Below are 15054 nucleotides of genomic sequence, written 5' to 3'. Positions count from 1 at the left end.
TGTGTCAGTTTGGATAGCCAGCCAGGGGTGGCAAAAGATATGCTGCAGCCCCTGGTAGGCCTTGGATGCACCTATGCGCTGGGTACCTATAGTATACTGTACAGGGGCTGATAAGGTGACCCAATACCCAATTGGAGATGTACCTAGGGTACATGGAGTCCATTTTACAGAGAGAGCAGATAGCCTGGGACCCTGATTAGCAGGATCCCAGGCCAACTAAGTCGAAAACCAGCTAAACACTAGGCAAAAAAAATCTGGGGTAATCATAGTCAGGTATCCACCTACCTACACCCTCCCTACGTTTTATCCTCCCCCTCACCCTTCCAAGGAGGAGGAGCGGCTTCACCGTCTAGACCCTAAGAGGGCGGTGAGTTTCTACCTCGATAGAACTAAAGTCTATCATGTGGACGACCAGCTTTTCGTTGGATTCGCTGGCTGTAAGAGAGGAAAAGCAGTGCAGAAGCGCACTCTGTCGAGATGGATAATCCTGTGTATAAAGATCTGGTACGCCCTTGCTGGTAAGGAACCTCCAGAGGGTATACGGGCTCACTCTACTAGAGCAAAGTCATCAACGTCTGCTTTATCTAGGGGTGTACCTGTTTAGGATATTTGTAGAGCCGCAACTTGGGCCTCCCTCCACACTTTCGCAAAGCATTACTGCTTGGATTCCGAGGTGAGGAGGGATGGCCACTTTGCGTGCTCTGTCCTCCAAGATTTCTTGGTATAGCAGAGTGGACACCCTCCTCCGGGAGTGGGGACTGCTGTGGGATTCTATTCACAAGGCGAGGAAGCCACTGGCAGATGTATCTATCAGAAGAACAAGTTACTTACCTTCGGTAACGCTTTTTCTGGTAGATACAGTATCTGCCTGTGGATTCCTCACTGACCCACCCACCTCCCCGTTGTCCACTCTTCAATACCTGCTAAGTGTATATTTGTTTAACATTTTAAATGGATGTATTTATATGTTCATGCATATTGCATTGGTTTCACACTGTGTGTGCTGTTTTGAATACTGTGTACTAATTATACTATTACTGTTATGTCGGTCCGTCCGTGTGCCTCTGGGGCACGGAAAAAAGGGCGGAATTGACGTCATCATGCCGACGAGGCCTTATAATGGATCCAGTGACGTCAGCGGGGTCGCGAGCAGAGTCGTACCCTCTGTGACGTCGTCCATGACCTCGCCGGCGTAGAGAGCTACAAAAGTTTCCGATTGGCTGCTGCGCAGGGGATATTCACAAGGTGAGGAATCCACAGGCAGATACTGTATTTACCAGAAAAAGCGTTACCGAAGGTAAGTAACTTGTTCATTAGGAGTGGAAATCAAAAATATCCATTGCCCTGATGGTAGAAGTGATGATAGTCACAATGCAATTCTTATTTGCACAAGCAAAGCCATTCCTATATGTGTACGCAATAAGAAGTAAGATGTGAATATAGAACCTAAAGCGCAGTTGGTGAAGAAATAACAATGATAGGTGAGGTAACGAACCAAGACAATGATTTAGGGATGTGAACTGTAGTTTCTTTAAAGAAGGGGAAATATGTAAGCTATGAGACTGATCTAAGTGGCAGTGTCAAGAGCATAGGTATTTTGATTTAGAGCTTTTATCGCAAATAATGACCCTGTCCTAACAAGCACAGAGTGTAAACTTAATTGAGGTAATAAGTAGCACTGTCCACCCAAATTGAACAAGCAAAGAAGATTCTGATCTGATGCACTGTTGAAGGTGTTTGTCAAGCATTTACAATATCTGTTTCTGGTTACAGGTGTGTTCAAAGTGCTTGATAAGGTAAATGAACATGAATGTAGGGTTGCATTTATATGACATTAATGGGGTGCAGTGGAAGGGGGCATATTTGGTCTGACTTTACATAGCAAAGAAAATTAGGAGGCTGAAGTAAGGATGACAAAAGTATCAGTGAAATTCTAACATTGAAAAAATTAAGTAGGCAGGTGAAAGATCAGATAGTCACAAATTCAGTTGAACATTACAAACGGAAGTATATGGTTGAGAAACTGGAACAAAAGGGGGCACATATGCATAAAATAAAGTAATTAGTTGGAGTGTTTTGCTCTTTCTACCCAGTAGCAGTTCAGCTGTGTAAAGCATAGTGCAGAGACAAAACAGAGGTAAAATTAAGGCAAAATTCTTTGCGTGGCCCTTTGCTTAAGTGCAATAAACAGATCATTAAATCAAATTGAGACAAAGTGATATCCGGATGAAACATCTGTCAATAAGGAAAAGGGTGAAATAGTTCAATATTTATATATGACACCAACTCTACCATTGGTATTTGTGGATCTTTGTTGTGGGAGAAAGTAAATGTAATGGGGTTTAGACTAATGACAAAAGGTGTTAAATGGAAATATTCATATTTGAGGGAGGAGTGAAAATGTAATTGTATCTATAATAAACGTTCATGTTGTTGGGGACCTTCGCAAAGAAAGTCCAGGTTAAATAATGCAGAAAATATAGTAGCTTAAAGTATCTGCAGTGAAGCAAGGTGTACTCTAGGTCTTAATAAACAGTCATGCTTATATTGACTTACCAAATGTGTGTTTTCTCTCTCTTCAAGGGGTCCCAGATTTTGTGCAGCCCATTCTGCTGCTGCAGAAGGTGTTACTGCACAACTCAAGCTCTGGCAAGCTCGTCAGCTGAGACCTAAGCGAGATGTGCTCCCCTTTCCGCACACAGTGACGTTGCTTCCTTTACGAGCCAAATCATGCCTACCAATATTATCTACACCACTGTCTCAGGTAGGCAACGTGGGATCAAATGTTTCCTGTTGACAAGAAAGTGTTAATGTTCCTTGAAATTGCATTTGATTTACAATTTCTATATTTGCTGTAGTGTCCTTCCCACCTCAGACTGATCGTTCCCCTGTCCTTGAAATCCTTCCCTCCATCTGTCTATGCTCAGGACATTCTTGGTAGACAGTTAATATATGCTCGTTTCTATATACATAGTATATAAGCAATAGTGGTCGTTCGATTTTTAAGGGAAAGGGAAGGGTGATAGTAAAAAAACAATGGTGAGGAGTGAGCAAGCATGGGCTTTCTTAGAAACCCAATTATAATAATAGGGGAAAAAATCAAATTCTTCCCTAACTTTGGAGCCTTGCTTCGTATTATTTATTACGATATGTTTGTGATACCAGTGTTTTAGGCCCTAGCTCTGGTGTAAAGTTTGCGATGCTAAACTCTTAAACTGGAGAGTGCCTTTAAGGTTTTGTTTTCTGTTTTGCTTTCACCTTTTTACCTGTGAAAAAGCATAATACAAAAGGGGAAGATAGATTCATCCTACCTTTGACTTGCCCTATTATGTTATAGGTGTGACTGCAGGTACATTATCCAGTCATTGCTGCAAGTATTACCCAAAGAGACGGCGTCAGGCAGCCTTCTTACCATGTTTTTTGCGAAAATGTAATTGCTGTTTATTGGTTTTCATTGTGGTTGTGACATAGATCAATAATCCTAGAACAACAAACTTAAAAATTCAGAAGCCATTTGATCAAAAAGGTAATCACAATTATTATTATTATTGTTATGTAAAGGTGTAAAGGTTGATTAAAGACACAGCTAGATCTAAATAAACGTATTATGAAACCGTACACTTTAACCAAAATGTCAACTATGTTTTTCACATACTATTGCACATGCACATTATTCAGTGGTCATTGTGAGTGCCAGAATACAAATTCAAATTACAGCTCTGTAGCATAGAAAACGAATAAAATATCATTGCATTCTTTAGATTTTCGGTATGTTTCATATATGCAGCACAGCCAATAATAGTTAGAGGAAGGATATTCCAGAAAGTAATCAACTTCCACAATCCTTGTAGGATTTTACCCATGTAACCTGCATTGGAGTGTCTTAGTGTACACCCAGATATCGAAACTGCTCAAATTCCCATCTCATGGTAATATTTGGGAGTACATCCTGGTAGCCCCAGCCAGCCTTGTCAGTGGAACATTTTCCATAGGGAAAGCTGAGGTACCTTAAACCGGCAGGGACTCAAGACCCTCTTGTTTTTCCCACAAATCTAGTCACACTGAGTGCTTATCATGGATGTCTGGCTTTAAAATGTTCCTTAACCTTGATATGGGTACCACATCCTGATTTTTTACTGTCAAGTAGTTTTTTTAATCATCACACAATCTATCAGTCTTTCTTCCTACATACCAGCCACTTAGCCCGAACATTACCATAAGGTTCCTGAAGGCCCTCTCTTAGTCATCTTAGAAAGTGCATGCTTTCTCCTGATGAAGAGCCCTAGAGTGACAATATCAAATTGCACAGGGGGAGCATATGCCCATTTTGAGTTGAATTACATGCACCGTCGATGGCTGGGAAAATACCAGGCTTGATTTCCAAAATCTGCTAGTTAATTGTACTGGTTCTCAGTGCTCTTCATAATATCTGGACGTACATAGAGCATAGAGGGCGTGATTTGCCACTGGCAGCATTTTAACTGTCTTGCTGAATATGCCTCCAAGTGATTTAAACAATGCATGATTGTGTGTCTGAGTATTATACAATTGGTGTTGCTTGCCTCAAGTCAAGACATGCTAAGGACAAGCTCAACTATGAAATAGGGTTATGGTTGCACAACCACAAGTTCGTTTTTTGCCATCATAAGTGCTGATAATTCTATTTTCTAAAAAATATCGCCTGCACTTCAATAACTTATTTCCCTTCAATATTTAAAGGAAGCATTGAGGTACTGCTGTAAACCAATCCGAGTTACATTTCGGATTAAGCAAACTGTAGTGTAATAAAATAGGTTGTTGCTGAAAACTTAAATCCTTCCCCAAGCAATCTATTGAAGACTTAACAGAAGCCTTATGTAAGCCATTCATTCTCAACCTAGCTACTGCCAACTTCCAATGTGCCTAATTCTTAGAGTGAATACACAGCAAGAGCAACGGATACCCGTTGTCTTCAGAAGTCTAATTAAACTGCAAAAAAACAACTATTAAATTAGTTTTTGAAGTAAACTAAAGAGTTAAAGAGTTGTGAACCACAACATGTATGGTGAAAATATGGCTATGCCCAGACTGTGGCTCCCATCCTCACTGTGCCACAAGACTCAAGCTATATTTCACTGAAAATACCTAAAAAGGTCGAAACAAGTTTGTGGTGGCTTTGTTCCCATCTATAAGGGACCTGAAGCAGAGCTAAGACGGAGGTGCTTATGGCAGGTCTCAGTTTAAAGTGGCATAGTGGGTGAAAGACAGTGGCTTGGAATGTGATGTTGGAGAGTAGGGTCTGCTTCCTATGGTTACCCCCACTTTTTGCTGTGTTTCTCTGGTTTTTCGACTTTAGTCTGGCTGTGGACTTGCTAATCAGGACCACAGCCTAGCTGTTCTCTCTCTAAATTGATACCATGTACTTTAGGTACATACCCGATTGGTTACTGAGTTACCTTGTGAGCCCCTAGTATATGGTACCTTAGGTACCAAGGGCATAGGTACCCCAGAGGCCTACCAGGGGCTGAACCATCTAGTATGCCACCCCTGGGAAGCCTTCCAAAATGGCACCACAGGTCTGCACTTGCAGCCTGGATAAGGGGGTGTAAGCACCCCTCACTGAGTTATAGCATACCTATAACTACCTATACATATAGACACATATTAACCTATAAGTCACTCCTATGTCAGGCCTTGACAATCCTGAAGGCAGAGTTTGTGGTTTTGTGTGAGAGGATGCCTTAGCATGAGCTGAGCCCCTCTGCAGCTTTCGGAAATCCTTCCTTATAGCTGTTCTATGATATAGCCATACCATATACTCTTAAGTGCATTATAATCCTCGCGGTTAATGCTAACTTTGGTTTGGCTTTTGAAAACATGTTGTGTAAGGTGTCAAACACTTTGGAATACTACCAGAACTGGCGGCGGGGGTATTCTGGCGGCGGGGCTAGCATTCCACCCTTCTAGAGGGAGAAGACATGTACACACTGGTATACCCGGTTAAAGTTTAAAAGGCCTCAGCATCACAAAATGGATGCTACCGCAGACACGAGTCTGACCTCCTGCTGCTGGACAAAACTCCGGCAGGGGAGGCCTGGACAATAGGTTTCCTGTCCAGGGAGGTGCCAACACCTCCTCAGACAGGCTTTAGTGTTTTTGGGCAGGGTGGGTTGCATTCAGTGAATGCTTTTCAGACACTGCCTGTGACACACAAGGAGCTCCATGCATTTCCCAGTTCAAACCGGTTGCTGGGGCACTCAGCCCCATCTCTGGCGAGAAATTGGACATAGGGGAAGGGGTGTAACCACCCCCTTCCTAGGGCCTACCATAGGTGGGACCTTAGAGTTAGTCCATCCCCTAAACTTAGTATAAGTATAGGACCCCAGTCCCTAGGACTTTAGATTACCCTGGACGAAACTCTGAAACAGAAATCTTGGACCTTCGACATTCCATATCTCCTGAAAGACGGAAGAAATCTCCCTTGTGGTCAAGGAGTGACCCCCCTGTTCAAACAGGCAACTAAGTGCATCTTGCTGTTCTGCATTTTCGAGGCTCCCGCCGGATCCTGAGGAATCAGGACACGGACTTCCAGACATCTCTGAGGCCGACATGAGATCCCAGCAAAGCTGAGACCCGCAGCCAACACGAGAGACGTGGGACCGGAACTCCTGGACATCCTGCAATTTTGCAACTGCACCTACTTTCCGAAGTTTCCCGAAGTTGTGCATTGGGGTATTTGAAGCCTCTGCCCGAGCACCTTTTGCACCGAAGCTGAGAGGCCAGCACTCCACTAGTGTCCCGTAAGTCCTCTTTCTTCACCGCAGCTCGAGGCTCCTTCATGATCTCTATTCCGTTGGCTAGTAGGTCCCCACGAAGGACAATCCTTCGTGTCTTGAGCTTTCCTGGTTGCTCTAGACGTGCCCTGACTCCCCTCCAAAGGGTTAGACCCTCAGACCTTACTGGTCTGCACCAAAGCCAATCTTGTCTTCTTGCGTGGGTTGCTGTTGCCAAGGCTTGTTGGGTCCAATCCGGATTCTGACGCTGCAGCACTTGACATCCTTCGCAGGACAGCTCGAATCCAGCTCCTGGGCATCGTCGACGCCTTCTGGTCCTCGTGGCGGAAGAGTCAAGCTTCACCTACTTCACTTGAAAGCACCCGACATCGACTGGCATCTTCCTGTCGCCATCCTGGTCACTGACAAGTGACTCAGACTCTGTCCCCTCTGCTTTCAGGTTCTTCAGATCTCCGATCCACCCTTGGATCCACCCGGACACTTTTCCTCTGGTCACCTGCAGCACTTTTTCGCAGCTCTCCATTGGAATCGACGAAACCTGATACCAAAAGACACCCATGCACCCGGCTTCCCTTTGTGAGGTAACACAAGTACTCCGGTGCTCCCCTGGGTCTTGACTCTCGAAGTGTCCTAGTCTAAAACGGTTACATCGTAGCTGACCCCGAAGTGTCCTTAATCTTTAAAAACTTATACTGTGATATTTACTGTGTGCTATTTAACCCATTAACCGCGGCGGTAATCCCGCCGCGGTGCGGGCGTTTCCGTGCGCGGGTGGAATGCCGTCGGCCAATGGCCAATCTCTTAAGATGTAGAAAAATGCAGAACTGCACAGACACTTAAGAGAGAATTAAAGACAGATAATGCAGCCTATATCACCAGGCTACACTGTCCAGTACTTCAACTAGAAATTCCACCAAAAATCCACAAACAGCAAAGTTTGTCCAGATTTCCCTTGCTTTAGCAGCAAAAACCCTCTGGAATGATAGAGAGGAAGACATGGACAGACAAGCCCCATAGGCTGCCATTATGTGGCTCAGAACAGGATACTGTGCCTTTAAGAGAACTTTCCAGAACTTCACGGTATCCCAGAATGCACTGCAGGTCCCTTTTACTTTCAGTTCTTTTTTCCGGCTCCTGCAAGCAGGACCCTGGAGCATTGAGCTCTCCCTTTTTCAAGGGTTCATTGGTGATTTTTCACTTTTGTTCAAGTCTTTGAGTGCTTTTCTAAAGTACTTTGGTGCCTTTCTTCTCGTTAATCCTTTGGTGCACTCTTTGATTGTCAATATGCCTGCTTTACTTGACAAATGTCCAGAGTGCTCCAGGAAGAAGGCCAAATCGGATCCACATGAGGTGTGTATCCTCTGCCTTCCCTATTCCCATGTCCCAGACGAATGTGTCATTTGTCAGGGCTTTTCTGGGAGGACCCTGAAGGATAGGAAGAAGATCAGACTTCAGGGCCTTGAGGAAAGAAGGCTGAAGGCGCAAGGTGGGTCTGGAGGGGCTTCCTCTGCCCATGCTGAGGCCTCTGGGGAGCTCCCCAGGGGCAGGAAGACCAGCAAGCGTACCCATTCTCCGTCTGGGTCGATTGCACCAACTACGGCGTCGAGAGGGATGACCGCAGTCTGTTCCCCGTCTCCCCATGGCTCTGGGTCGAAGCGACGTCGACGTCGAGGGAACTGATCAGACCGCCGTCGAGATCTCCTGTGACAATTTCGTCGTCGTCGAGTGATCGACGTCGAGAGGCCCGGCGTCGGAGCTCGCCGTCGAGGCGACACCGCCGTTTGCCATCGGCAAAAAGGAGAAGGTCGTCGTCAAGGGGATCCTTGGCGTCGAGGCGAAGATCGCCGTCGAGGCGAAGGAGGTCGCCGTCGAGGCGAAGGAGGTCGCCTTCGAAGCGAAGGAGGTTGCCGTCGTGGCGAAGGAGGTCATCGTCGAGGCGAAGGAGGTCATCGTCGAGGCGAAGGCATTCGCCGTCGAGGGAGAGGCGGTCGACGTCGAGGAAAAGACGCTCACGGTCGAGGGACCGACGCTCGCCGTCCGGTCGCCGTTCTTCAACGCCGAGAAGACGAGGAAGGAGTTCTGGCGCCAGGAGTCTGTCTAGCAGGCGCCAGAGACCTTATGGGAGGTTCGCCAATGTCCCAGGCTGGAAAGGAAGGCGGATCACCGGGTTCGGTGTACTCCATGGTGTATACCCCACCGCAGAGGCCGGTTACACCTCCGCCTCATTTACCGAGGGGGCTCCTTCCGCGGGCCCCTACTCCTCCTCCGCTCCCACCACTTCCACCGCATCCTCATTCCCTACCTCAACCTCAGCTGCCGGCAGACAAGCCGCCTCCGATCCATCCGAGGTTGGTCTCACTGCCCCGATATCCGACTCCTCCCAAGGGGACCCCTCAGCCGAGGGCCCCAGCCAAACCAGTCGCCCGCCCCGGTGGAACCAGTGGATCGACCGAAGCCAAGGAGGTCACGATCACGCTCCGGACGGGGGGGAGATCGAGGAGTCGGCATAGATCCTCCACCAGGTCAAGACGGCACCATAGGAGGCGCGGATCGCGGTCCCGCACGGACTCCTCCAGGACCAGGACCTATTCACCGACCTTGTCGGAATCCCCGGGGACAAGGGTGTCTCCAGTGGACGACATCAGCACGTTCCAGGATGTTCTCCTGAGGGGGGCAGCGAAATTGGGAATCACGGTGACGGCTCCAACACCCACGACGTCTGTGATATTTGAGACGCTTCACAAGAAGCATTTGTCTCGCCCTTTACTACCGCTAGTACCTGGGTTGGTAGAGCCCGTGGGGGAGCTGTTCCTCACACCAGCAGTGACGAAGGCCGCTCTCTCCCAGCTCCTGAAGAAGTACAGGGCCCCGGATTCTGACCCGGCTTTTCTGCGGATAGACCTGGTTCCGGACTCTGTTATAGTGACGGCGGCCAGGAAGCAACATTCTACCTCCCCGTCTTCAACCGTACCGCCTGATAAGGAGAGCCGATGGATCGACTCAGCTGGCAGGAAGGTGTGTGGGACGGCATCCACGGCCATGAAGGCCTCTAGCGAAGCGGCTTTGCTAGGGCAGTATGACCGTGCCCTGTGGGAATCTCTTCAGCATTTCACGGAACTCCTGCCACGAGATAAGAGGGAGGATTTGCAGGAGATCCTCAAGGAGGGGATGCTGGTTTCGAACCAGGTCATCAGCGCGGCTGCGGATGTCTCTCTTTTAGCGGCCCATGGGAACTGTCATGGGATCAACCAGTGGCGCCATGCTTGGCTCAGGGTCACATCACTCAAGCCGGAGGCCGAGCAGCGGGTGGCCAATCTGCCCTTCTCGGGGGAAACCCTGTTCGGCAAGCATGCGGGCGATGAGATGGCCCGCATGAAAGCGGAGGCCGAGACCCTGACGGCTGTGGGCTTGGAGAAGGCCAAAGAAAAGAAGGCCTACCGCCCGTTCCAGAGACGGTTCGGTGCACAGGGCAGAGGGCGAGGACAGACTTCGGACAGCAGCAGCAACAACAGCAGCAGTTCCGGAGACCCTTCCAGAAGCGCCAGAAGGGTAGAGGGGGCCAGCAGTCCTCTACAGCGAACAAAGGCCCGGCTGGGTCTCGACCCTGAGTGGTTACTTCCTCTACATCTGTTACCCGCTCCGGTGGGGAGAAGCGTTCAATTTTTTCTGGCAGAGTGGAGAAAAATTACTCGGGACAAGTGGGTGCTAAATATTGTTTGCAATGGATACAGTCTTCGGTTCACCAGCCCGCCTCCATCAATTCCTCCGGTCGGCTCGCAGTGTCAGCTGCGCGAGCTCCAGGCGGAGGCCGATATCCTGTTAAGGAAAAGGGCGATAGAAGACGTACCTCTGTCTCAAAGAGGAAGAGGTCTGTACTCCCGGTTCTTCCTGGTTCGCAAGAAGGACAAGAACGAGTTCAGGCCCATTCTGGATTTGCGACAGGCAAACAAGTGGATTCGCAGAGAGACGTTTTGCATGCTGTCGTTGCATCAGATTTATCCTCAGTTGCAATAGGGAGACTGGCTATGTGCTATAGACCTACAAGATGCGTACTTCCATGTGCCCATTGCACACAAACACAGGAGTTCCTGCGATTCCAAGTCGGCGCCAATCGTTATCAGTACACAGTACTGCCATTCGGACTGAAGTCTGCGCCCAGAACATTCTCGAAGTGCATGGCAGTGGTAGCGGCACACCTTAGGAAGAACAAGGTGTTTGTCTACCCGTACCTGGACGATTGGTTGATCAAGGCCTCCTCCTTCTCGGAAGCTCAAGCACACTTCCAGAAGACGTGCGTTCTCTTGAACAAGCTGGGGTTGCAACATGACCAAGTCTGTCCCGAATCCGGTCCAGTGCATTCAGTACTTGGGAGCTGTGAGAAGTTGCTCACTAGTTCTAGTGATCACCTTGTATCAGTCCAAACAACCCTTACAGTGATTGGTTGTAAGTCAACCTTATAGACCAGCTATCCTAATGGTAGCATGGACAAAGCAGTCTTAGGCTAAACTCTTTTGGCATGTGAAGCCAGCCGTTTTACCACATATAACCCCATGAATGCCAAATGAAAGGACACCACACAGGTTGTTATGAAAATAAACAAGATATTTATTACTAACAAAAAACCTCTGAACTCTTTATTAGATCAGAGGGCTAAGCACATGACAAGACTCTTAAGAAAAATACTTTAAGTTGCACAAATTACAATGGTGCCCTAGGGGCACGACAAACCATATACTAAGTAAATGGTATAAGGAAATCAATAGAGGAAATGAAGATGTCCAGAGGCTGTAGGATCGCTGGGACTACACTACCCTAACCTTAGGTAAGGAGCAGGAGGCCCACGGGACGCGTGTGCAAAGTGTGAACTCACACGCGAGATGCGGGACTAAGTCAATGGACACTACAAGTTACAAAAAAGGTAAGTAAAAGACAGTTCCGACTAGTTAGGACTAAATCGACAGGATACCTGGACACTAGGAGAGTCAATCTACCCTTGAGCACCGAAATGCTCTCGTTAACTCACCCACGGGCTGCGGGTGCATAGGTGTGAAAGTGTGTCGGGTTTCCGCGTCGAAGTCTATGGAGCCTTGAAGAAAGATGCTGCAGGCGACCAGGAGGAAGCTGTTGTGAGCGATCCAAGGGTGGGTCGAGGAAGATGAAGACCTGAAAGCAGAGGGGACAATGTTCAAAGTCACTAGCCAGTGACCGGAGTGGAACCAGGAAGGAACCAGATGCTGTTGTCTCGATCAGGTGAAGAGTGGACGCTTGACTCTGCAGCCACGTGGACCAGGAGGTGTCTTCGACGACCAGGATGGAGGCAAGAGCTGTCGGCAGTGTTGGTTCCGGATTCGGCGTCAACAGGCCTTGGCAAAGGCAACCCACGCGGTGAGTGGAAAAGGCGTCTGGTGCGGACTAGGAGGGTCTGGGGTGCTTCTCCTTTGCAGGGAAGCAAGGGCCAGTTTGGAGCAACCAGACCAGCGATGTAGTTTTCGTGGATCGTCGTCTAGGAGGTCACTAGCCAGCCGGCAAGTGACCAGACAACGCGTCGAGCAGCAATCAAGCAAAAGGGCCACACAGATCTCGTGGATACTGGAGGGCTGATCTTCTGTGCAGGAGCTGCTCGGGGCTGGGGCTTCTCAAACCCCAAAGCACTTTCTCGAGGATGCCTCTGAAGTCGTACTGGAAGCGAAGTGCAGTTTCTCCAAGATGGCCGGTCCAACGTGTCTCGTCCACCCACGGATCTCAGCTGTTCTGCAGATGTAGGTAGAGGTCGGAGAGGTCTGGAAGTCCGGATCTCGTCGGGCTCTGAAGTCTGGTTCCAGGCAGGAAGGACGACAAAGTGAACCGCTAGGACGCTTGATGGTGTCTGCTTGTGCAGGGTGGTCACTCCTTGGCCACAAGGGAGATTTTCTTCAGTCTTATTTATTTTATTTATTTATTTATTGAGGTTATTGAGCGTGACATCTACCCAAAAGGGTTTCCCGGCGCTAGAAGATACTGAACCAATTGGGAGGAGAAAGTCTCAGGGAAGAGACCGGGGCAAGTTACTGGTTTAATAGCCAGGTCTTGATGGCTTTACGGAAATGATTGTAGCAAGTTTCTAAGCAGAGAAGTTGCGGGAGGGAGTTCCAGAGCTTGGGACCTAGAAGGGAGAAGGATCGGCCTCCCATCCTTGCTCGGCGTGTTTTGGGGACACAGAAAAGGTCTTGGGTGGAGGATCTCAAGCATCGGGCCGGCGTGTAGGTATGCACTAGGGTTTGGAGGTATTTGGGTGCATTGCCCCATTTTATTCTATGCATGAGGCTAAGAGTTTTGAATTTGACCCTGTTTTCGACTCTTAGCCAGTGGAGCGCCTTAAGGTGACCGGACATACGTTCCCTCCTATGGCATTTGCATAGCAGTCTGGCTGCAGCGTTTTGTACCAGTTGGAGGCGTCGCATGACTGCCTGTGATGCCCCTAAGTAAAGGACATTACCGTAGTCTAAACGAAAAGTGATCAGTGCGTTGACCGTCCGGGAGTATCCAAAGGATTTTTCTGAGCCATCTCAGAATTGTAAAACAGGTAGCCGTGAGGTTGTTGACCTGGGGTTCCATGGTTAGGCCCTTGTCGATGGTAATGCCAAGATTACGGACTTGTTGTGACGGAGTTGGTAAGGGGCCCATTTCAGATGGCCAATGTCTTGGATTCCAGAGGTTCAGGTTGGGGCCCACTATTAAGACCTCTGTTTTGCTGCCGTTAAGTTTAAGCATATTAGTGCTCATCCAGGTGGCGATGTTCCTGAGGCCTATCTGCAGGAGGGAGGGGGAGTCGTGGTCATTGTTTGAGAGGGAGAATACGATTTGTGAATCGTCGGCGTATGTGAACATTTTGAGACCAGCTGTTTCAGCGATCTGGGCGAGCGGGGTTACATACAATCTTCTGTGGAGCAGAACGTCGAAGTCCAGATTTTCTTCTTTGTAGAGTTTCAAATCAGGATAATCTAATTTGGAATGGGACCAGCTCCTACCTTTATCCTCCTAAAGGGGGCTGTACTATGACTAGGTCCCTTCTATGGGTGGGACCAGGAAGGGAGGTGGTTACACCCCCTATCCTTTGTCCGGTTTTGCGCCAGAGCTGGGGCTGGAGTGCCCCAGCAACTGGTTTGAACCGGAGTATGCACAGGGACACCTTGTGTGCCCCAGGCATGTCTGATTCCTTTCAGCCTGTCCTACCTCAATAAACAAAATCCTGTCTGGGGTGGTGCTAGCATCTCCCAAGGCAGGAAACCCTTTGTCCAGGCCTCCCTCGCTGGAAGGACTCCCAGCAGCAGGAGGTCAGACTTGTGTCTGTGGTGGCAGCATCCATTTGTGATGCTGAGGCTCGAGTTAACTTTAACCGGGGTTCACAGTTACATACATGTCGTGTCCCTCTAAAAGGGGGGAATGCTACCCCCGTCGCCAGAACTGGCGAGGGGGTAGTATTCCAATTCGTATGACACCTTACTCGACATGTCTTGATAATGCTATGCCAAAGTTAGCAATAACCGCGAGGATTATAATGCACTTAAGAGTATATGGTATAGTGTTATCATGGAAACAGCTAAAGGACTTGGTTCCGAAAGCTGCAGACAGGCTCAGCTCATTCTAGAGCACCATCTCACATAATTCCAAGCACTCTGCCTCCAGGATTGTTAAGGCCTGCCATAGGAGTGACTTATAGGAGGATATGTGTCCATTTTAGCGTTAGATATCGGTATACTATATCTAATGCAAAGGGTGAATACACCACCTTGCCCCAGCTGTGTTACCAGCCAGTTGTGTCTGTTTAGATGGCCAGCCAGGGGTGGCACAATACATGCTGCAACCCCTGGTAGGCTTTGGGTGCACTTATGCCCTGGGTACCTATGGTACACTGTACAAGGACTTACAAGAGTGACCCAATACCAATTGTTAAATGCACCTAAAGTACATGGATGTCAATTTAGAGAGAGAATAGCTAGGCTGTGGGTCTGATTAGCAGGCCCACAGCCAGGGAAAGTCGTAAACCAGTGAAGCAAAAAGCAAAAATCTGGGGTGACCATAGGATTGCAGACCTTACTCTCCTACAGGAGCCTCCATCAATACGCTGTCAGCAAGTGTGTCTCCTTCGGAGGAGCGACGATTATCACACCTTTGGAAGGCTCAGGCTCTTATGACCGCTCCATCTACAACAGTGAGGATGGTGTCTTCTCTACTGGGATCGATGGCCTCTTGTATCTTCCTAACGCCACAAGCACGACTGCACATGAGACCGTTGCAGGAG

General features: G+C 48.4%; 1 protein-coding gene across 1 annotated transcript in view; it reads left to right on the top strand.

Annotated features, from left to right (window-relative positions):
- RGS22 (regulator of G protein signaling 22) overlaps nucleotides 1-15054 on the top strand; it is a 1820811-nt gene that overhangs the window by 767660 nt on the left and 1038097 nt on the right. Inside the window, exon 10 of the mRNA XM_086966055.1 lies at nucleotides 2584-2764. Coding sequence (XP_086822181.1) covers nucleotides 2584-2764 — 181 coding nt within the window. The remainder of the gene's footprint in view (nucleotides 1-2583; nucleotides 2765-15054) is intronic.

Source organism: Lissotriton vulgaris, chromosome 4_1 (genome assembly GCF_964263255.1).
Source record: "Lissotriton vulgaris chromosome 4_1, aLisVul1.2, whole genome shotgun sequence".
Lineage (NCBI taxonomy): Eukaryota > Metazoa > Chordata > Amphibia > Caudata > Salamandridae > Lissotriton > Lissotriton vulgaris.
Note: the sequence above shows the minus strand (reverse complement) of the source record. Positions and strands in the feature narration are given on the sequence as shown.